We start from the raw sequence: 23,363 nt of genomic DNA on the forward strand, positions 1-23,363 counted from the left end.
GGCAGATCACGTGAGGTCAGGAGTTCAAGACCAGCCTGGCTAACATGACAAAACCCCATCTCTACTAAAAAATACAAAAATTAACCAGGCGTGGTGGCACACACCTGTAATCCCAGCTATTTGAGAGGCTGAGGCACAAGAATCACTTGAACCAAGGAGGGGAGGTTGAAGTGAGCCAAGATTGCGCCACTGCGCTCCAGCCTGGACAATAGCGTGAAACTCTGCCTCAAAAAGAAAAAAACAAACAAACAAACAAAAAACAAGTAGTGCTGCAATGAACAGCGGCAGATAAGTATCTGTTCGAGTCCTTGCTCTCAGTCTTTGGGGTATGTACCTAGGAGTGGAATTGCTGGGTCATATGGTGATTCTGTGTCTAACTTTTTGAGGAACTGCCTGTTTTCCACTCTGTGCCACATAGTTTTGGTTGAAGTAGTTACAGAGCCGCCCCCGATCAAATGTGGGGAGAGATAAGTGCCACCTCCCAGTGAGGGGCTACTAGGTCACAGAGGGAAGAGATTGGGGGGGGGAGATGCTGTTGCAACCATCTTTGGAATGTGCAAACGGCCACTTGAGTAGTGATTACTTCATTTATTTATTTTTGCAGGGAATTATTTTTTTTAAAGGGCCTCAGATCACCTAAGCTCAGGAGTTCAAGACCAGCCTGGCCAACATGGTAAAACCCTATCTCTACAAAAATTAGCCAGGCATGATAGCAGGTACCTGTAATTCCAGCTACTTAGGAGGCTGAGGCAGGAGAATCACTTGAACCTGGGAGTCGGAGGTGGCAGTGAGCCAAGATCACGCCATTGCACTCCAGCCTGGGCAACTGAGTGAGACTCCATCTCAAAAATAATAATAATAAAATAAAATAAAACAGGGCCTCACTCTGTCACCCAGGCTGGAGTGCAGTGGTGTGATCTCGGCTCACTGCAACCTTGGACTTCTGGGCTTAAACGATCCTCCCACCCCATCTTCCTGAGTAGCTGGGACTACAGGTGTGCACCACCACACCTGGCTAATATTTTTTGGTATTTTTTGTAGAGACAGGGTTTCGCCATGTTGCCCAGCCTGGTGCAGTGAATATTTCCTCTTCTCTTCTCTTCTCTTCTCTTCTCTTCTCTTCCTCCTTCTCCTTCTTCTTCTTCTTCCTCTTCTTCTTTTCTCTCTCTCTTTCTCTCTTTCTTTCTTTTGAGACAGACTCTCACTCTGTCACCCAGGCTGGAGTGCAGTGGCAGTGAATATTTCCCTTTCTTTCTTTCCTTCTTCTTTCTTCTTTTTTTTTTTTTTTTTTTTTTTATTTTGAGGCAGAGCTTCACTCTGTCACCCATGCTGGAGCACAGTGACACGATCCAGCTCACTGCAACCTCGACCTCCTGGGCTCAGGTGATTCTCCCACCTCAGCCTTCCAAGTAGCTGGGACTATAGTTGTGTGCCACCTGGCTAATTTTTTTTTTTTTTTTTTTTTTGTAATTTTTCTAGAGAGTGAGTTGCCCAGGCTGGTCTCAAACTCCTAGGTTCAAGTGATCCACCCACCTCTGCCTTCCAAAGTGCTGGGATTACAGGTGTGAGCCTCTGCGCCTGGCCTGCAGTGAATACTTCTCGATGCTTGCCCTGTACGCACACTGTGCTGGGTGTAGGATACAGACATGAGTATTGCACGTGTGGTTTTTGCCCTCTCACAGCTTGCAATTACTTGGAGAAGAGCCATTAACTAAAATTGCAAAATTAATTTTGGGGAAAGGGGGCTGGACTTTCCTGATATTCTCTTCCTCCTTTTATCTTTAAGTTGATGAATAACTTAACACAGCAAACTGCACTAAACTTATATATGCACCTCCATGAATTTTTACCTGTGAATACAACCATGTAACCAACACCTAAATCAAGATCTAGACCACCCCCAGCCCCCAGAAACTTCCCTCATGCCCCAGTGGGTAACTGCTATTTAACATCTTCACCATAGATTAGCTGTGCCTATTTTAGAACTTTATAAACGGAATCATACAGTAGATACTCCTTGGTGTCAGGCGTCTCCCTCTGCACTGTTTGTGAAATCTCACAATTAATCCCTTTTTTAAAGAGACATTGACTTGCTGTCACCCCGGCTGGAGTGCAGTGGCTTGATCATAGCTCCCCTGCAGCCTTGAACTCCTGGGATCAAGCAATCTTCCCACCTCAGCTTCCCAAGTAACTGGAGCTACAGGTGTGCACCACTGCACCTGGCTCATTTGAAAACTTTTTTTTTTTTTTTTTAGAGACAGGGTCTCACTATGTTGCTCAGGCTGGTCTTGAACTCCCTGGCTCAAGCAGTCATCCTGCCTCAGCCTCTCAAGTAGCTGGGACTACAGCTGGGATTACAGGCACGCACCACCACACCCAGCTAATTTTTATATTTTTAGTAGAGACGGGGTTTCACCCTGTTGGCCAAGCTGGTCTCGAACTCCCGACCTCAGGTGATCCTCCCACCTCGGCCTCCCAAAATGCTGGGATTATAAGCGGGAGCCACCGCACCTGGCTACACTCTTTCAGACAAGCAGATCTCATGAGAACTCCATCACAAGGACAGGACCAAAGGGATGGTGCTAAACTATTCATGAGAAGCCCCACCCCCATGATCCAGTCCGCTCCCACCAGGCCCCTCCTCCAACATTGGGGATTGTGTTTCAATGTGAAATGTGGGTGGGGACATGGATCCAAACCATATCAGGGGGCCATTGGAAGGTTTTCACCAGAGGGAGGACTGGTGTGATCTGACCTAACTTTTGCAAAGGACTGCTCTGGCGCCTATGTTGATTGCACACAGACCACAGCCAATGACAGGAGCAGATGGATGGTTAGGACACGGCGGGAACCCTGGGGCTTGGATCACAGGGGAAATGATGGAGGCAGGAAAGTGGGCAGATTCTGGATCTGTTTTCAAGGTGATGCCAACAGGATTGACTGATGGACTAGGTGTGATGCATGAGAGGGTGCCAGGAAGATGCAGTGGCTTAGAGAGCCCTGTGCAGGCACCGAGATCCAGGTAGAGTTGACGAACACCTCTCTATTGTCAATGCATTGTTTTTACAGGTACCTTGTATTTATATGAAAGGATACTGGCTTTCTAGATACAGTAATGATATAAAAGTTTCCACTTAAATTACTGCTGTTAAGGGCCGGGTGCAGTGGCTCACACCTGTAATCCCAGCACTTTGGGAGGCCGAGGTGGGTGGATCACCTGAGGTCAAGAGTTCAAGACCAGCCTGGAGTTTCAGCCAACATGGCCAAACCCCGTCTCTACTAAAAATAGAAAAAATTAGCCGGGCTTGGTGGTGTGTGCCTGTAGTCCCAGCTACTCGGGAGGCTGAAGCAGGAGAATAGCTTGAACCCGGAAGGCGGAGGTTGCAGTGAACCAAAATCATGCCATTGCTCTCCAGCCTGGGCAACAGAGTGAGACTCTGTATCAAAAAAAAAAAAAAAAATTACAGCTGTTAAAAAGCAAGATAATTTCAAGCAAAAGTCTTAAAAATGTTGGTAAATAATAGAACATTTAGGTGGATGGCAAATGGTGACTTAGGAAAAGCGTACACTTTGTGTGTTGCTGACATGTTAGCAGAAAAAGGAGACAGTGTCTGAGGGCAAAAGTGGCCCTCTAGGGTCTGTGTCTGTTCTCTAAAAACTGAACTCTGCTTGAAATTGAGTGAAATGGATCATCAGTTTGTTATTGGGAAGATAGGAAAGACCTGTAGTTTGAAGGCTTGGAATGCCTACATGGGGGACCAGAAAACTGTTTCTATAAAGGGCCAGACAGTAAATATTTTTGGCATGTGGGCCATGTGGTTTCCCTTGCCACTATTCAACTCTGCCATTGTAGTGCAAAGCAGCCATGAATGAACGGGTGTAGCTGTGTTTTAATAAAGCTTTATTTAAAAAAGCAGGCCAGTGGCCATAGTTGTGGATCCTTAGCCTACAGTCCGCATCCCAGAGCACAGAGCCTCAAGAACATCCTCTTTTCTGGCCTTCCAGAAATTTGAGACTTCTTAACTCCAAGCTTTCCTTTCTTCTACTATCTTGGGATGAGTCGAGAAGTTTCCCTTTGTGTCAACTGCAGGTGCACTAAACTCCCTGAATGTGCTGACCTACTTCCAACTTTAAGTATTTCCACCTGGGAACTAGAATCCAATTTGTCTGGTTCAATGCTAGCAAGCTAATGTCCTTTTTATAGTCTGTTTGGAAGCTCATCTCCTCTTTCCACACCTTCGGAAACCAAACTGAACACAGATCAATTTCCAAGTGCCTCTGGGGCTCTCTGTTAATGCCACATCGAGTTACTCAATAGTTGTTTTCCTATAATTAAACATCTGGACACATTGGGCTGCCATCCACTGAAGTTACTCTCATGCCCTGGTGAAGTATCTCTGTGCATATTATTTGAGAATGCTAGAGAGACTTCTTTTCTCCCAACATTTGATAGAATTAATAATACAGGTTATTAATGAAGAATCAGAAACTACAAAAAGGTGGCAACAAATAGACGGCCATGCCATAGCCTCATATCCAAAATGCAACGGTGCTAAACAGAAAACACATGTCTTTCCAGCCTTGCTTTATTGTGTAGCAGTTTATGATTTTGTTTTTCTGTGCCTGTAAAAAACTGTAGCCAGACTGCATATAAAATTTTATGTTCTTTTTTTCTCTCATTGCATGGCTTAAAAAATCACTTCCCTGTCTTTTTACACAGTTTTCAGTAAATGTCATATAATCTAGTTGTTGTACCACAACTTATTTGAGCAATCCTCTACCATTGGTCATTTACATTGTTTTCAACTGAGCATGCTTCTTTTTTTAAAAAAAAATTTTTTAAATTTTTGTACAAATGGGGTCTCACTATGTTGCCCAGGCTGGTCTTGAACACCTGGCCTCAAGCAATCCTCCCACCTCGGCCTCCCAAAGTGCTGGGATTATAGGCATGAGACACTGTGCCTGTGGCTCTTTAAATTACACTGCTCTGAACATCTCTGAGCATACAACTATTCCTTCATGTAGTATTGCTTGCATTCGCTAAATTTCTAGAGTTGGGAATTTTTTTTTGATGGGGTGCTCTATTAGTCCTTTTTCACACTACTGTAAAGATACTACCTGAGACTGGGTAATTTATAAACAAAAGAGGCTTAATTGACCCACAGTTCCACATGGCTGGGGAGGCCTCAGGAAATTTACAATCATGGCAGAAAGTGAAGGAGAAGCAGGCACCTTCTTCACAAGGTGGCAGGAGAGAGAGAGAGAGCACGCAGGGAAAACTGCCACTTTAAAACCACCGGATCTCGTGAGAACTCACTGTCATGAGAACAGTATGGGGGAAACGGCCCCCATGATCCAGCCATCTCCCTCCAGATCCCTCCCTTGACACATGGGGATTACAATTCAAGATGAAATTTGGGTGGGGACACAGAGCCAAACTATATCAGGGGCTTTCCAGTCTTTACTGGAAAGCTTGCTAGACAAATTCTAAAAGAGCTATAACACTGAGTTGGGATTTCTTGAGGTCAAAATATTTAATATCTCTTTATGTTGTTTTCCAAAAGGGCTGGATTCAGATACTCTCCAGCAGTGTCTGTTGGGAGAGAGGGAGCCAGGGGTGATGGTCTGGCTTTCAGACCTGAGATCAGACAGGCAGATAGCTGAACTCCCAGGCAGTTGGTTGGTTGGTGGTTGGTTTTTTGCTAGGTTGGTTGTTTTTTTGTTCTGAATCTCATTTCAAAGAGAGCAAATTGACTTCACGCCTAATGCACACCCTCAGTTTCACAAAGCAGCTAAGAGTGAAGTCAGGTTTCATAGTCCAAATGATGCTATTGCTTGAGTATAATTGTGCACCAGCCATTAGCCCACATTTCTTGATAGAGCCTCGGTGCCCTTGGATTATGAATTTGCACACAGTGGAATCGCAATAATTTGTTTGATAGTTCTGTCATTTGAGGGAGTGACATTTCTTCCAAGGTCTCAGCTCCTTTAATCTGTAAAATGGGAATCATAAGAATTCACTGGACAAATATTCAGTGTGCCTGTTGGGTGTGTTGGACACTGTGCAGTCCATCTCTGGGGCTAGCGTGGAAGGCGTACGTTAAAAAGATCCTCATGCTGGCTGCAGTGGCTCACGCCTGTAATCCCAACACCCTGAGAGGCTGAGGCAGGTGGATCACTTGAGGCCAGTCTGGGCAACATGGCAAAACCCTGTCTCTATTAAAAAAAAAATACAAAAAAGTAGCCAGTCATGGTGGCACACACCAGTGGTCCCAGCCAAGAGGTTGAGGTGGGAGGATCACCTGAGCCCTGAAGATAAGGCTGCAACGAGCTGTGATTGTACCACTTGCACTCCAGCCTGGGCAACAGAGTGAGACCCTGTTTCAAAAAAAAAAAAAAAAAGAGGCCAGGCGTGATGACTCATCATGCCTGTAATCCCAGCACTTTGGGAGGCTGAGGTCGGTGGATCACTTGAGGTCATGAGTTCAAAACCAGCCTGGCCAAATGGTGAAACCCCATCTCTACTAAAACAAAAATTAGCTGGGCGTGGTGGCATGCTCCTGTAATCCAGCTACTCAGGAGGCTGAGGCACGAGAATCACTTGAACCTGGGAGGCGGAGGCTGCAGTGAGCCAAGATCGTGCCATGGCACTTCAGCCTCGGAGACAGAGCAAGACCCTGTCTCAAAAAAAAGGTACTCATGCAAATAAATGTGTAAGTACTAACTGTGACGAATGGAAAGAATTACACAAGAAGCTATAAGAAATTACAGCAAGACAATTGTATTTCCACAAGAAGGTTTATAAATGCTTCTCTGAAGAGATAACATGAAGTGTTTGAGACCTGAGTGATTCCTAGGTTTTGGCTAAGGAGGAGTGAGGGAAGCAGACGGGGCTGCAAGAATGGCAGGTGCAAAGGCCCTGAGGCTACAGAGCTCTGTGCCCTCCAGGAATCAGAGGGTGGAATGGGTGGGGTGGCATGTCAGTACTCAGGAAAGAGACGCAGGCAGAGGTGGGTTAGGCAAGGTCCCAGATGCCTCATGAAAGGCTGGGAGCCACCACTGAGCTAAAAAGTGACAGGCTAGGGGAGTGGAGGCTGGAAGATGACTCTCTTCCTGTGCTAGTGAGCAATGCCCATGATGGTCTAGCAGAATAATCACTTTTTTTGTTGTTATTTTGAGACCAGGTCTCCCTCTGTCACCCAGGCTGGAGTACAGTGGGGCAATCATGGCTCACAGCAGCCTCGACCTCCCAGACTCAAGCCATCCTCCCACCTCAGCCTCCTTAGTAGCTGGGACTGCAGGCACACACTACCATACCAGGCTAATTTTTTTTTTTTTTTTTTTTTTTTAAGCGGAGACAGGGTTTCACGATGTTGCCCAGGTCTCCAGCTCCTGGGCCCAGGCAGTCCTCCCATCTCAGCCTCCCAAAGTGCTGGGATTACAGGCATGAGCCAATGTGCCCAGCCCAGAGTTAGAGATATTTTAGAGGCAAATGAGAGTCCCTTTTCTTCCTCCCTTCCCTAATTTCACCCTCAAGCTGATGACCATGTAATTGTGGTTATGTTCAAGAAGTGAGAGCTAAAATGTGATTTACGTTTATGTCAGTTTGCAAGAGGCAAGAGACAAGCTTACATTTCTAAAACAGCAGCCACACCGTGGAACCTAAAAGCTAGCTGGACTTAACTCCAGTGCATCCTAGCCAGGAATTAGGGAACTTTTTTTAAACTTTATTTATTTATTTTGTAGAGACAGTTGCCCAGGCTGGTCTTGAACTCCTCAGCTCAAGCAAACCTCCAGCCTTGGCCTCCCAAAGTGCTGAGATTACAGGAGTGAGCCACTGCACCCGGCCAGGAGTTAGGGATATTGGCAACCCCAGGTTATCATCCCAGAATCAGTCATGAAACTCATGAAATCATCAGCACCATTCCCATGTCCAAGAGAATCTCGCTAGTACTTGCATGTCATAATTGAAATCAGTGGTCAGACATGGCCTGAGTAGGAGGAGAAAGCTGGAAACAGTGGACTTCCTGAGATGTGATCCCACGAAAGAGTGAAGTCTGTCTTGTGTTCCTACGGGTAACTGCTCTGGAGGGTGGAAGCCTGAACTTGATCATTCCCTCTAATTCTCATCCCATCTAGAGAAAAGGAGCCTTGCTGGGAGAGAGAAATTAATTGTTTGGTTTATTATCAGTTCTGAAGGTCTCACGCTGATAAGAAGTTCAGAATTAGGTGCATACTTTTTAACTCAAGAGACAGGGTCTTGCTGTGTTGCCCAGGCTGGAGTGCAGTGGCATGATTGTAGCTCACTGCAGCCTCAAACTCCCGGGTTCAAAGGATCTTCCTGCCTCAGCCTCCCATGTAACTGGGACCACAGGTGCACACCACCACACCTAGCTAATTTTTTATTTTCTGTAGAGACAGAGATGGCAGTGGTGGGGTGGTGGGGGGCGCAGGGGGCTCGGGGGCAGGGTTGTGTGTCTCACTTTGTTGCCCAGGCTGGTCTTGAACTCCTGGGCTCAAGCAATCTCCCTGCCTCTGCCTCCCAAGGTGCTGGAATTACAAGTGTGAGCCAGTGCACCTGGCCAATCAAATTCTTTAAAATTAAGTGCCACAAGTTAAATTCTTTTCTTAGGGGTTTAAATTTTGCAGACACATGACTGACAGGTAATAAATATTCAGCATTCGTTGGCAAAAACAGGAGAAGCCAGGTGGCTTGATGAGCTTTGGGCTTTGGTTCAAACTGCAGTTCCCCAGATAAATAGCTCCGGGATCTTGGGCGTGTTCTAAACTACCTGGGCTTTATTTTTTCCCTCTGTAGCTTGTAAGAGCACCTACTCCACAGACTCATGAGAATAAACAGCAGGTGCTCAATAAACAGTGGCCAGTATTGTTATTTAAGGTTTAGACTCACTTTAGGTGTATGTCAGTCCCACCTGAGCTACATTTGCCAATGAGTCACACCTGGCTACCAAGTGCCTGAAATGGGGCTCGTCTGAATGGGGATGTGCTGTAAGCGTAAAACACACATCCGATTTTGAAGACTTGCTATGCCAAAAAGGATATCAAAATATTAACATTTCGCTAATTAGTTTTCATACTAATTAGTTTTATGCTAATTTATTACGTGTTGAAATGATGAGATTTTGAGAACACATCAGGTTAAATGGAATTAACATTAATTTCTTTATTTTTAGTGATTTATTTTTTAATGTATTATTTATCTTTTTTCAATTTTTGCCTCTTTCCATGTGTTCTAAAAGATGAATTTCATCTGTTTCTTTTCTTTTTTGATGTGACCACTAGAAATTTTTAATTGGCACATGTGACTCACATTTATATATTTTTTTAATTTTTATTTTTATTTTTATTTTTTTTGAGACAAAGTCTCACTCTGTCACCCAGGCTGGAGTGCAGTAGCACGATCTCAGCTCCCTGCAACCTCTGCCTCCTGGGTTCAAGCAATTCTCCTGCTTCAACCTCCGGAGTAGCAGGGATTACAGGCGCCTGCCACCACACCCAGATAATTTTTGTATTTTTAGTAGAGACAGGGTTTCACCATGTTGGCCAAGCTGGTCTCGAACCCCTGACCTCAAATGATCCGCCAGCCTTGGCCTCCCAAAGTGCTGGGATTATAGGCGTGAGCAACCACGCCCGGCCTATATTTATTTTCAATAATACAGGTCTAAAGACATGATATAGAAAGTAGGAATGGTTAAGGAGTGAGAAAAGAGTGGACTTGGCAATCAGAAAGATGTAGGGGCTTATCAGGGTAGCAGTACTCCCTGTATGCTATTAGAGCAGTCAGTTAACTTTTTTTTTTTTTTTTTTGAGACAGGGTCTCACTTTGTCACCCAGGCTGGAGTGCAGTGGCACGGTGGCACAATCTGGGTTCACTGCAACTTCTGCCTCCCAAGCTCAAGCCATCCTCCCTCCGCCACCTGAGTAGCTGGATCTGCAGACGTATGCCGCCACTCACAGCTGATTTTTGTATGTCTGTATTTTTTTATAGAGACCTGCTTTCACTATATTGCCCAGGCTGGTCTTGAATTCCTGAGCTCAAGGAATCTGCCCACTTTGGCCTCCCAAAGTGCTGGGATTACAGGTGTGGACCACTAAGCCCAGTCAGTTAACCTTTGTGTGCCTCCACTAATATCTGTGAAACGGAAGCAAAAATCCCTAGCACAAAAGCGTTGTTTCAATCAATGAGATAATATATGGAAAGTACTTAGCTCAGTCCTAGGCACAAAACAGGTGCTCAAACACAAATAAAGGTTATAGCTTTTGTTACATGTATTAGGGATGTTTAGTATTCAGAAGGGGGCTAAGTAAACCCTGAAGACAAATGAATAACAGTAACTCTCATTTGTTTAGCAAGATAGACTTTTGCATGCCATTTTTACGTCCATGTTGACATTTGACCTTCAGAATGACCTTGGGAGGTATGATCAACCCCTTAGAGAGATGAGGGGCTGGGCACAGTGGCTCACACCTTTAATCTCAGCACTTTGGGAGGTGGGAGGATTGCTTGAGCCCAGGAGTTCATAACCAACCTAGGCAACGTAGCAAGACCCCGTCTCTACAAAAAAATAAAAACATTACCCAGGGGTGGTAGTGCATGCCTGTAGTCTCCCAACTACTCAGGAGGCTGAGGTGGAAAGATCACTTGAGCCCAGGAGGCTAAGGCTGCACTGAGAGAGAGAGAGAGAGAGAGAGAGAGAGAGAGAGGAAACAGGCTCAGGAGCGAGCACCTTCACGTCTGAGCAGGAACTAGAACTAGGCCTTCTTGTACCAACCCTCTGGATTCTCTCAACTTTCCAAGCCTCCAAAATGTGTTTCTGTGTTTACTTCACTCTCTGGTTAGGTGGTTTCTACAGGAGTCTTTAGAACAAGAGAGAAGACTGACATGTATTACAACAAGCAACCAACATTAATCACTTTCCCACATCAGTGCATAAAGCACCATCGCATTCTTTTTGTTAATGCAGGTTATTCTGCATGATGGATGTACCCCAGTTTATTTTAACCAGTTCCCACTGATGGACAATTAGGTTATTTTCAGTTTATATCAATGAGACAAATTCCTTCAAGTAGAATTATGCTAGGGATAAATGGTTTGTGCGTTTACAATTTTACAGATTTTGACAAATTGCTCTCCAAGCCATTTGTATGAATTTCCTCTCCTGCCAGCAATGAATGAAGTGCCAGTTCCCCTGCATCATGAATATGGCCAAATATTTCATGATAAAAAGTCAGTGTGGAGAAAGCAGAGGAAAGGTGAGATAGCAGCTGGGAGGCCGTCAGGAGGTGGGGGCAACTGTCCAGATAGGAAACAATGGGTACCTGAACAAAGACAAAGTAAAAAGGGAGAGGGTGGAGCCCAGAGCTACTGTGGAAGTCAAATTCCGTGGCGTGGTGGTGAAGGAAGATAACAGGAAGGAGGAATCAGATTTCTTGAGTTTCTGGCTTGAACAAATGAGTAGGCAGTGGGTCTGTTAATGGAGATGCTCAACATAGGAAAGGAGATAGGTGTAGTGAAGAGAAGATGACTGTGAGAACATATTGCACTTGATGTGCAGGACATCCTGCTGAACCAGGGAGAGGATTTGGGGATAGTGAATCATTTGTGGAAACCGTGAGTGTACATGAGCTCTCCCAGAGATGGGTGGGTGGAAGGATGGATGGATGGATGATTGGATAGATGGATGGATGGACAATGATTGGATGTATGTATGTACATATGGATGGATGGATGGATGGGAAGATGGATGGGTGGATGGATGGGTGGATGGATGGGAAGAGGATGGATGGATGGATGGATGGAAAATGGATGGGAAGATGGATGGAGAGATGGAGGGAGAGAAGGATAGATGGAAAAATGAATAGACAGACAAAAAACAGAAACCTAGACATTATTGTCTTTAGATTGAACCATATGAAATTACTATTTTTGGCCAGGTGCAGTGGCTCATGCCTGTAATCCCAGCACTTTGGGAGGTCGGGGGGGAGGGGCAGACCACTTGAGGTCAGGAGTTCAAGACCAGCCTGGCCAACATGGTGAAACACTGTCTCTACTAAAAATACAAAAATTAGCTGGGCGTGGTTGCTTGTACCTGTAATCCCAGCTACTTGGGAGGCTGAGGCAGGAGAATCACTTGAACCCGGGAGGCTGAGGTTGCAGTGAGCCACGATGGTACCACTGCACTCCAGCCTGGATGACAGAGCAAGACTACGTCTCATAAAAAAAGAAAAGAAATTACTATTTTTGTTTTAAAAATTACCAAGTGCTTAATTTTATGCAGGTTGAAATATTTTGGGGGGAAGGATACTGATGTCTACAGTTAACTTTGAAATGCATCAAAAATAGGATGTGATAAAGCACATGTGGTAATCATGCTAATGGTAGAGGCTAGTAGTGGGTATATAGGTATTTACTGTAAAATTCTTTCGGCTTTGCTGTGCATTGGAAAGTTTCATAAAAAATCATGGGAAATGGGCTAGGCGCAGTGGCTCACTGGTGAATATTGTCAATTTCATGTGGTTCCCCTCGATTTATGTTTTATTTAGCCAAAAAGATCCTTCCAAGTTCCCAATCTGTAGCATCAACAGATCTGCTTTGTGGAGTCCCCTTTGGCCCTTGTTCTGCCCCGATTTGGGGGCTGGGCAGCTGACGTTTCTCCCTCTCAGAGTTCAGGTTGAATTGCCCTAACGTGCTGATTACTGCACCGAGGATGCCGGTATCTGGCTTGTAATAATTATAGATTTCCTCTGCGATTTGATCCCATTGGTTGCCTCGGCAACGGCGTACTAGCTCAACCGAAGCGCTGTCACGGTGATTTAGAACCAGTGTGTCTCTCCTGCAGCCTCCATTCTGGGTGTCTCCACCCCCTTGCCGTCGTCATGGTAACTGATGAGCAGCACGTGACCGAAAGCTCTCTGCCCCCCCACCCCATACCCCCTCCCCATCTGGTGATCATCCTCATTACCTCTTCTGGGCCCCCTATGGACCCGCGTTGACCCAGCATGGGCTACAACGGGGGAGTTGGGTAATTGCTCCCGGTAGGTTCCTCTCCAACCCCCTAGACGGGATCAGGTGGAGCATGGGAGCCAGAGCAGCCCCTCTGCCTTGGGTGTCTTGGAGATGACTTGGTGCCCCCCGGAGCCCCGTCATGGCTGTGGCTGCATCCATAACATTGCAACAGCGGAGTCCTGGGGAAGCCATTGAGGAATCTGAAGCCCTGGATTTCTGCTTTGTCCCTTCAGGCGTTCCTGAGCCTGTTAAAAAAAAAAAAAAAAAAAAAAAAAAAAAAAAAAAAAAAAAAAAATCTAGGAAGAGGCCCTGGAAGGAAAAAGGGGAGGGAGATAGCCTATTTTACAAGGTCTGAAATGATGTGGCTTATCCTTCTGGCTTAAACCGAGCTGGACTTAAAACATCTTTTAAAAAAATTCTGTATTCTATTTTTTTCTCTCTGTTTATCGCTCTCTTTCTGCCTCTGTTAATCTGTTTCTGTGTAGTTGCATCCTGTTTCTGTCTGAAAACCCTTCTCTTTCTGAATCCATCTTTCAGTCTCTCACATTCTGTCTCTCCCCTCCTCCTTCACCTTCCCTCCATCCCTCTCCCTTGCGCACTTGCCGGGTACCAACTGAGTGCATCCTTTTCCCAAACCTGCTCTGCTTCCAAGGGGCCCTTTTCTGTCTCCTCCACCTGTGCCCATGTTTTGGGGACTGCCTGGAAATCTGGGACATCCTCCTGAGGAGGGAGCTGGTGCCCAACAGCACCTCTTAGGATGAACCCAGCCAGCTGTGTTCCTGGCCTCTGCAGAATGACATACAGAAGGCATTTTAAGCAAGCGAGCTGAGCTCGCCGCAGGACTCCGACTACCAGGCACCGTGAGTTGCAAATGTATATGTGTGTCTGTGTGTGCATGTGCACATGTGTGTGTGCACGCACGTGTGCATCCTTACGTGTGTATGTATCTGCTGGCATGGGAAGGTGGTGCCAGTGTCTGTCAGTGCCTGTTATCTGTGGTGTGCAAGTGTGTGGGCACACACCCTTGTGCACCTGTGTACATGTGTGCACATGTGCCTGGTTCTCTGTGTGAAGGACACACACATGTAAGTAACAGATTTTTCAAGGGCGCTTTGTGAACACAGCAGGAGGAGACCCTTTAAAGTGGGGACAAAATAATGAAAGATGGATATAGAAATGATGAGATAAGGAATTGCTGTTATCAGTAGGCTTGCAACACCACAGTCTGCCTGCATCTGGTCCTAGGAAATGAAGTGAGGGTCACCTTGAAAAGGCGTTTTTGTTCAAGCCACAAAATAAATCCTTTCCCTTCGTTCTAAGGACAAGAACAGCACAAACACACACACCACTTTCTCTTTGAAACTCAGGGGAATGGAAGGCTCAGGGGGCGCTGTCACTGGGCATTTCAGATGGAGTTTGCAGTGAGAATCTCAGTTGATAGCCAGGGCGGCTCACGCCAAGAGTAGATGCCAGGAAGCTCTGGACAGCCGCTCGCTTCACATCTTGTAGCTGATTAGAAGTTCATTTTGATTTTTTTCCCAGAAGCAGCCTGTGCCCCAAGAGGCAACCAGAAGAAAGCAATTTTAGAAAATGCAATTTCATTTGCAGGGCAAGATGTGGGAATCCTGACAGGTTGCCGCTGAAGATCCTGTAGTTGGTGTGTGCAAGCTGGCAGCCAGGCCGCTGCCGGAGGAAGGGGGTCCTCTGTGCTTTGCATGTCCCTAGGTATTTGGGAAACTTGGCAGCCAGTTGCTCTAAGTGAACCCTGACTCTGGAGTAGGCACTGGGCACCCTGGCAGAGAGGACAGAGCCAGAGACAAGGACTGGCCTCAGGGAGTTTCCAGTTCAAGTAGGAACAGACTCGATCACACGCGATACCCTCACCCTCAGACACATTGCTGCTGCCTGCATTTCCTCCGGCCTGCCATTCCCCTTCCCCTGCCCTGGCCTCTGTCTGCCACGGCCGCCCGTGTCTACCTGCCAAGCTCTAATCATCGTTAAACATCCCCTGTCACTGCTTCCCGGAAATCTTTAACTTCCACCCAAGAACAGCTAACACTATACGCCCTCCTCTACCTGCAGAAATCACTTGGAGCCTCTGACATCACGTGTCCAACCGACCTCTTTCCCCACATTTGCCCATGAGCTGCACTTCATTTTGCAAGGACATAAAGAAAACTATTCACGCAACTACATGCAAAATGACTGGCTGGGATTCTTAAAATGCAAATGTCTTTTAAAAGGCAAAAGGGCTGAGAAATGGTTCCAGGTTAAAAGAGATTAAAGAGCCATGAGCCCAAATGCAATGTTTGATCCTAGGATGAAGCCTGGATCAGGGCAACAGAAAACACCTGTGGGCTGGGCTCAGTGGCTCATACCTGTAATCCCAGTGCTTTGGGAGGCCGAGGGAGGAGGATCACTTGAAGTCAAGAGTTAGAGACTAGCCTCAGGAATACAATGAGACCCCATCTCTACAAAAAATAAATATAAAAATAAACCAGCCAGACATAGTGGTGTGTGCCTGTGATCCCAGCTACTCAGGAGGCTGAGGCAAGAGGATCACCTGAGCCCAAGAGTTCGAGGCTGCAGTGAGCCATGAGCCATGATCATGCCACTGCACTCCAGCCTAGGTGACAGAGGGAGACCCTGTCTCAAAAAAAAAAAAAAAATTAAAGACATTTTAGGGATAAGTGGGAATATCTGAATATAGATTATATGTTAGATAATGGTATTTATAGTATTTTTATGTCGTGAATATGCCAATAATAAATAAATAAATAAATAAAAGATAATAGTATTTTATTAATGATACCTGCATGAGAGTGACTTTGTATCTCAGCTCATTCGTACTGAGGTTATATAAGAGAACGTTCTTGTTCTTAGAAGATACAGGCTGAAGGATTCAAGGATGAAATATCACAATGTCCACAACTAACTCAAATAATTCAGAAGACAGGTAGTAGAGTTGGCAGGAGTGTGGCAAAATGTTAACAGTTTCGAGGATTACAGGCGGTTGTGGAACTATGTTCATAACTTTTATGTGGGTTTGAAGATTTTCCAGTGCTCAGGCTGGACACTGCTTAGCTTTGTGTGTGGATTATCTCATTTCATCCTCAGAGCAGCTTGGGGATGGCAGAGCTCTATCACACCCATTTTCCAGTGGAGAAAACAGAGGCACAGCCAGATGTAAGCCCAGGCCACATTATGCCCCCACCCCCTGTTTTGTGAAATTTAGTACTAAAGATACTACATGGCTGTGTGATGTCAGGCAAATCACTTAACCTCTCTGTGATCTGTTTCCTTTTTTTTTTTTTTTTTTTTTGCTATGAGTGGATAATTATAATATCAGAAGGTTGTTCTGATGGGTATTATGATATATAAAGAACTTAGAACAGGGTTTGGCCTAAAGTAAGTGACGAGCAAGTGTCTGCTGTTGCTGCTGCTAATTGTATTTGTTGCTGCAATGGTGATCCCAACACCCTCGCCTTGGCCAGTGATGGGGAAACCTGGAGGGTGTTTTTTCTTCTGTACCCAGGGCGTGCTTCATGGGTTTGTGATCTATATGGTCACACAGGGTCCTGTGTTCAGAAGATCTCCCCATGTCACTGGCTTGCAATTTGTAACCATTTTCTCACAAGGGGCCTCGAATATTTATTTTATGCACTGGGTCACACACATCATGTAGCCAGCCCTGTCTGCCTTCTCTTTTTATTGGATCCCGTTGAGAGTCTCTCCTAAACTAAACTACTTGTTCCTACGTCATCGCAGCAGACAGGCCCAGGCAGGCCGTGGCATTTGAGCAGATCAGATTGTATGTTCCTGTGACCACACTCCAATGCTGATGCAATGCATCAGCCCGCACAGGCCAGTACAGTAGCCATTCATCACATGTGGTCATTGAGCATCTGAGACGTGGCTATTCTAAACTGTGGTGTGCTGTGAGTGTGAAATTCACACCAGATTTTGAAGACTTAGCACACATCTGAAAAAGAAATGCACAATATCTTATTAATAACTATATTGATGGCCGGGCACTGTAGCTCGTGTCTGTAATCGCAGCACTTTGAGAGGCCAAGGCGGGTGGATCCCTTGAGGTCAGGAGTTTGAGACCAGCCTGACCAACATGGTGAAACTTTGTCTCTACTAAAAATACAAAAATTAGCCAGGAGTGATGGCACACACCTGTAATCCCAGCTACTCGGGAGGCTGAGGCAGGAGAATCGCTTGAACCTGGGAGGCGGAGGTTGCAGCGAGCCGAGATTGTGCCACTGCACCTCAGCCTGGGCAACAAGAGCAAAACTCCATCTCAAAAATAATAATAATAACTATATTGATTATGTATCAAAATTATTACATTTTAGATACAATGGGTTAAATAAGATACATGAATAAAATTGGTTTTAGTTGTTTTTGCTTTTTTCATATGGCTACCAGAAAATGTAAAATTACCTATGTGGTTTGCATTGAAAGCTTGTGTTATATTTCTTTTGGGCAGTACTATCTCAGATCAAACTACCTGTGACTTCATTGTGACTCCAAACCAAACCAGACCAGCAGGTGACAGCCCAGTGAATTGATTTCTAAGTTACATTAACTACACTCTGGCCCTGGTGCTCTAGCTTAGACCAGAGTCTCTCAATCAATCCATCAGGCACCTCTTTCTGTTCCTTCTTTTCTATTCTTTTCTCTCTTAAGATAGTCCAAGACACTGATTTTTATACCCAGTGAGTTTGTCAAGTAGCCTAAAGATATTTTTGAGGCAATGCATTGGGTAAAAAGAAACTGAAGTTGGAATCAGAAGAACTAATTTAAGAATTAAATTAAAATCCCAAATCACCTCTTTTTTTTTTTCTTTTAGAGATGGGGTCTCGCTCTGTCACCCAGGCTGATCTCAGTCTCCTGGGCTCAAGCGATCCTCTCACCTTGGCCTCCCAAAGTGCTGGGATTACACATCTGGTCCCAGATCACCTCCTCTCCATGAGGTGAGCTTGGGCATGTTATTTCTCTGTGCAAGGAAACAGAACAGCACTAGCTTTAAAGCCTCACAGACCTGAGTTTGAAGACTGGCTCTGCCATTGACAAGCTGTGTGACACAGGACAAGCCACAACCCTCTCTGAACCTCAGTCTCATCCTCAATCTTATAGGGTTGATGATGCATACTGTGTAATACTGTTGCAAGAATGGAACAAGATGAAGCAGAACAAATGTACAACCCAGCAACTGGCACATGGCAGGTGTGCCCTTAATCCCTGCGTTCTTAGTGGGATCAGTATTCCCAAGAGAGTGAACATTTATGGGGAAGAAAAGAAATCTTACTCTTTATGAATAAAGTACAGATATAAAATACAATACATAAGCAGATGTACAATTTATCTGTGGAATTAAAATTTCATGGGGTATGTAGCTAATAAAGAATCTTTAGGGGAATGGCAATGAAAAAAAGTTTGAGAAACATTGCAGTAATGTGACGGATGGGACTCAGAGGTTGCTTTTCAGTTCAGTTCCTGTGGTTGTCGGAGTATAGGGCTGAAACTCCATGATTGAATTCAACAAGTGTTTTTGAGCACCTACGATAGCCAGGCGCCATTCTGGACCCTGGAAACGGAGGGCACCCTCCAGGTACATGCTTCCCAGAGCTGGTCTCTGAGGTCCCCTGAGCCAGCCCCTGCCTCTGGGAAGATGACCCCTAAATGGCAGCCTCAGTCAAGGGGCAGGGTTTTAGAGAATAACAGGAATAGAAGTATTTGCCTCCCAGGAGTAGATAAGATGGTGTATGTGAAACCTTGACATGGTTGGCATTCAGCCTCCCAGGAGTAGATAAGATGGTGTATGTGAAACCTTGACATAGTTGGTATTCATTCATAAAATCAGAGCAGATACCTACACACACAGGCATAAATGAAAGATACTTTGAATTACAGAAAAGTTAAGGTCTTTGCAAGTGAACGTAGGAATGCTGCCAGGCACACAGCGTGACTTCAGCCACCAACAAAGTGTTTCCAAGTCTGGAGCTATGTGGTCCCTGAAGGAGATATAAATGTTTCATTTGTTATACGCTGTGATTTTTGCATACTTAGCGGTTTCTGGAGTCCATGAAAGTGGTTTGTTTTCTCTGAACGGCAAGTGCGTTTCCTCCAGTCACACCGACGTGATTTGTTTGTTGCTTGTTGGGCCTCCCCACGGGAACACGAGGTCCCACAGAACACAGCAGGACGTGTCCTTGTTTACTGAGGAATCTCTGGGGCTCAGCACAGGTGTGCAGAAAGCATTTATTGAACTGAACAAACAGATTTTACAAGCCGGACCTTCTGTGGCCTTGGCCCGGGTAGCTACTTCAGCATGCGTACAAGCATCCTTTCTAAGCCAATTCCATTCTTTCACTCCTCCTCCCTTGTAGGATCACAAATCCAAAGCTAGCTTATCCTTCTGCAGATGTTTCTTTCCATATTATTTCCTACCTGCAGAACAAAGGCTATCTGTGTCTCACATTCGGGGGCTTGGATTAGAAGCCCTGTCTGTTCATTTTTCTCTCCAATTTTTTCACAGGCTGGGTAACTACCTGCCTGCTAGCAACGATGTGTTCATTCTCCCTGGATTCCTGATTGAGGTGGGCAGAGAGGTCTCTCAGACAGGGGCATGAGGATGAAAGAGGATGAGGCAGATCAGCTTCTTTCTCATGAAATCTGGATGTTCAGGCTGGTAGCAGGACCACCGCAGGTACCAATAGTCTTTAGCTGCTCATCAGGCCGTAGAAGAAGTGCCTTTACTAACTTCAAGTCCAGCCTGGGAAACGTAGTGAGACCTTGTCTCTCCCTGTCTAAAGAAAGAAAGAAGAAAGAAGGAGGAGGAGGAGAAGGAGGAGAAGGAGGAGGAAAACAAGAAGTTGTTCACAATTTTTGTTTACTCGTGTACTTATTTTTGAGATGGAGTTTCACTCTTGTCACCAGGCTGGAGAGCAGTGGCACGATCTCGACTCACTGCAACATTGGCTTCTCAGGTTTAAGCAATTCTCCTGCCTCAGCCTCCCAAGTAGCTGGGACTACAGGCACCTGCCACCACGCCCAGCTGATTTCTGTATTTTTTTGTAGAGTTGGGACTTCACCATGTTGGCCAGGCTGGTCTTGAACTTTTGACCTCAGGTGATCTGCCTGCCTCGGCCTCCCAAAGTGCTGGGATTACAGGCATGAGCCATCGCGCCCAGCCAAAATGCACAATTTTAAAGAGCTCTTTGGAAACAGAAAATGGCCTGCAACAGGCATCTCTTCTACATCCTGTGTCCTTTCTTCAATTGACCCTAAGCCAGTTGAGTGCCTCCTGGCCTCACAAATAGATTTCATTCTTCCCATTTTACAGATGCAGAAACTAAGGCCCTGATGAGTTCAGCAACTTGCCTAGGTAATATATACGGCCCAGCCACACTTTAGACCCAATTTCTGGCTCGTGTTACTTTCCCAACATCATTCTCAGTCTTTCTTAGGAATGGACACTTGCCTGTTTCCAAGAACAGTATTCCTGTCTCCCTATACAAGTCAATGATAATTTTATGATGCCCAAGAGGCAGGTGATAGGAAGTCATGCCTGCAGGGAGAGAGGGCTGGGGCCCATTCCGAGGGGAAAGTCAGAAGAGGCTGTTGCAGCTGAAGTCGGAAGAGAAAAGTGGATGTGAGATAAAGCCTCTGTCCCTGTGCCACTGCCCCTGAATGGGGCCCTGTTAGCCCCATCTGCAGAGGCCCAGGGCTCCGGCTTTATGGGTTGCCATGGCGACCCCTGGCCTTGACAACCAAAGTGCACTCAGCTGAGTGGGTCTTTGTGTCCCGTTGAGTCTGCAGAGAAGCCAGCAGCTGGGGCTGCAGATGGGAAAGGAATGTCCCCAGCGTCTGCCAGCACTTTTGTCTTGGTCCCAACGGCTGATAGGAAAATGAGACGCAGGGTGTTTTCTAGAGAGATCTGGGGGGTCCATTTCTAGCCAATGATGCATGCAAAGAGTTCGTGTTCACAGGACCTGGGAAGCAGCGGAGTAGAAAGGTGAGTCAGACGCCATCTTCGTAGGCTACTTGTTGAGCATTTACTGTTTATTCAATGATTGTTTGCAGCCAGGCACTGCTCTGGGGCTGGGGAAACAGTAAGGACTTCTGCCAGCCCACAAAATAGTTCCAATTGCTATTACTCCCATTTTACAGATCAGGAAACTGAGGCACAGAGAGGTTACTTAATGTGCCTGAGGTTATACAGCAGGTCAGTGAGAGGCCGGGGACGGCTAGTCTGGGGGTAAGATCATTTTGAAGGATGCAAGATTGGGGAGATGTAGGGAAGAAGCAGTTTCATATCCAGCACCTCGCACTCTGCCTCCACAGGCTTTTTTCTCCGTGTATCCCTGGGATGTTTGACCTCCAATTCCAGGGATTTGAGGATCATGAAGACCTGTGGTCATATGCAGGGCCCACCATCCACCCTTTATGGTAATTAACAGTAGTTCTCAGCCTCCAAGCCTCCAGAGCTCCCTCGGTACCCAGGTCACACCTGTGAGACTCAGACCTACTTAGTCTGGGTGGGGCTTTGACACAAGTGTAAGCTTCTGGTGAGTGAGCGTCAGGTGCAGCCAACACTAGAAGTTTCTGGCTTGTGAGCTCTAAGACCTTGAACAAGCCTTTTAGGCTTCTGAACCAGTTTTATAAGGCCAATCCTGCAGATTACCCAAAGGACCTATGGAAGGTCTATTGCATGTGGTAGGTGAACAGTAAGTAAATAAATGAGAGCTGGTACTTTTACCATTATTCTTTCTCCAGAGCAAATTGGAAGAATTTGTTTCCACTTTCACCTGAATTCCTCTCACTTTTACTGATTTAAACATTGAACTCGGCCTGTTAGCTCATCTCGCCCCTCCCCGCAATGCACCAGACACACGAAGGAAGCAGAGAGAGCTAATTAGCATTTTAATCAAAAGAAAAAGGACGAGGAGAGGTGGGTAGGACTGAAGAGCTCACTCTCTGGCTAGACCAGGGTTTTGACTTGTTTTGACTGAGACACAGTAAGGAATAGAACTTACTTCAGGCCCACTGCACAGCTGAAACAAAAATTACCAGCGTTTGCTATGTACCCTGACAATTCCTATTCTGTTTGATTTACTGATTGATTTAAATTTCTCTTTCAGTTCTGATCATGTCAAGGAAAAAGTCCCCATGCAACGCCAGCCTGCCTTTAACACCTGTCTGCTCTCTGCCAGTCTCTAGGGAAAGGAGGGGGCCAGGCCTGGGGCTGTAGCCTTGAGCAGTCAACTCTGTCCGGCTTTTAATTGAATAACTTGCTTTGATTTTATTATGTTCTTTTCTCAGTCGCCTTTGTAGCAAATAAAACTTGAGGGGGGAAGGTAGCAATTAGGTTTTTTTATTTGTATATTTTTCTTTGTAGAGACAGGGGTTTCACCATGTTAGCCAGGCTAGTCTCAAACGCCTGGCCTCAGCTGATCCACCTGCCTCGGCCTCCCAAAATTCTGGGATTACAGGCATGAGCCACCACACCTGGCCAGAAGGTAGCAATTGGAAAGGATTCTAGGAAAATTACTTTTTTAAATCGAAAAAGCAAGTTGATTTCCAGAAAAATGTTAAGTAAACACAAGTCATATGAGAAATAAGAGCTTAAAGGAAGGGTAGTGTGCTAAGAACTGAGGTTCGGGAAATGCATGGGGGAGATTGGGGGTATCAGAGACCAGGATGGCCAACAACCAGCCTGCTGTCACTTCAGATTTTCAGATTTCTCCAACCTCCTTGATCACAACTTCATGGCGTGCCAGTGCTCTGAAAGCACCTCCCTTCTCAACCAGGAATCCTTCACCTGCTTCTTTCCCCAGATGTGCACATCCAGGCTCTAGCGGATTGCAAAGGGCCCGGTAGAATCAAAGAGGAATATACTTATGCCACTTCCAGGTAGGAGCAAGGCTTGGGGAAAATGTTGTGGCAAATTCTCAGTAATATGGAACTCTTAGCACGCTTGCCAGGTTTTCTCAGAGTCCAAACGGGCTTAGAAACAATGTGATCCAGCTAGGCAAGGTGGCTCAGGCCTGTAATCCCAGCATTCTGGGAGGCCGAGGGATCACTTGAGGTCAGGAGTTCAAGACCAGCCTAGCCAACATGGTGAAACCCTGTCTCTACAAAACGTACAAAAGTTAGCCAGGTGTGGTGGCATGCACCTGTAATCCCAGCTGCTCAGGAAGCTGAGGCAGGAGAATCACTTGAACCCGGGAGGCAGAGGTCACAGTGACCCAAGATCACACCAGTGCACTCCAGCCTGGGTGACAGAGTAAGACCGTGTCTCTCAAAAAAATAAAATAAAAGCAAG

At 45.8% G+C, this 23,363-nt stretch overlaps 1 protein-coding gene and 1 non-coding gene across 8 annotated transcripts in view; one reads left to right on the forward strand and one right to left on the reverse strand.

Moving 5' to 3' along the window:
• The window catches only part of ABAT (4-aminobutyrate aminotransferase), a 114,680-nt gene that overhangs the window by 22,536 nt on the left and 68,781 nt on the right, over window positions 1-23,363 (forward strand). The window contains exons 1-3 of one of the 7 annotated variants that reach the window (XM_054533181.1): window positions 12,903-13,056; window positions 13,513-13,887; window positions 22,770-22,951. In XM_054533181.1, the coding sequence (XP_054389156.1) occupies window positions 22,939-22,951 (13 nt within the window). In that variant the 5' untranslated portion in view covers window positions 12,903-13,056; window positions 13,513-13,887; window positions 22,770-22,938. 7 annotated transcript variants of the gene reach the window in all.
• LOC112129537 (U7 small nuclear RNA) lies at window positions 5,446-5,507 on the reverse strand. The gene has a single exon (XR_002911920.1). It is a non-coding gene; the product is annotated as a U7 small nuclear RNA (small nuclear RNA).

The sequence above is a fragment of the Pongo abelii genome, chromosome 18, assembly GCF_028885655.2.
Source record: "Pongo abelii isolate AG06213 chromosome 18, NHGRI_mPonAbe1-v2.0_pri, whole genome shotgun sequence".
NCBI classification, from domain to species: domain Eukaryota; kingdom Metazoa; phylum Chordata; class Mammalia; order Primates; family Hominidae; genus Pongo; species Pongo abelii.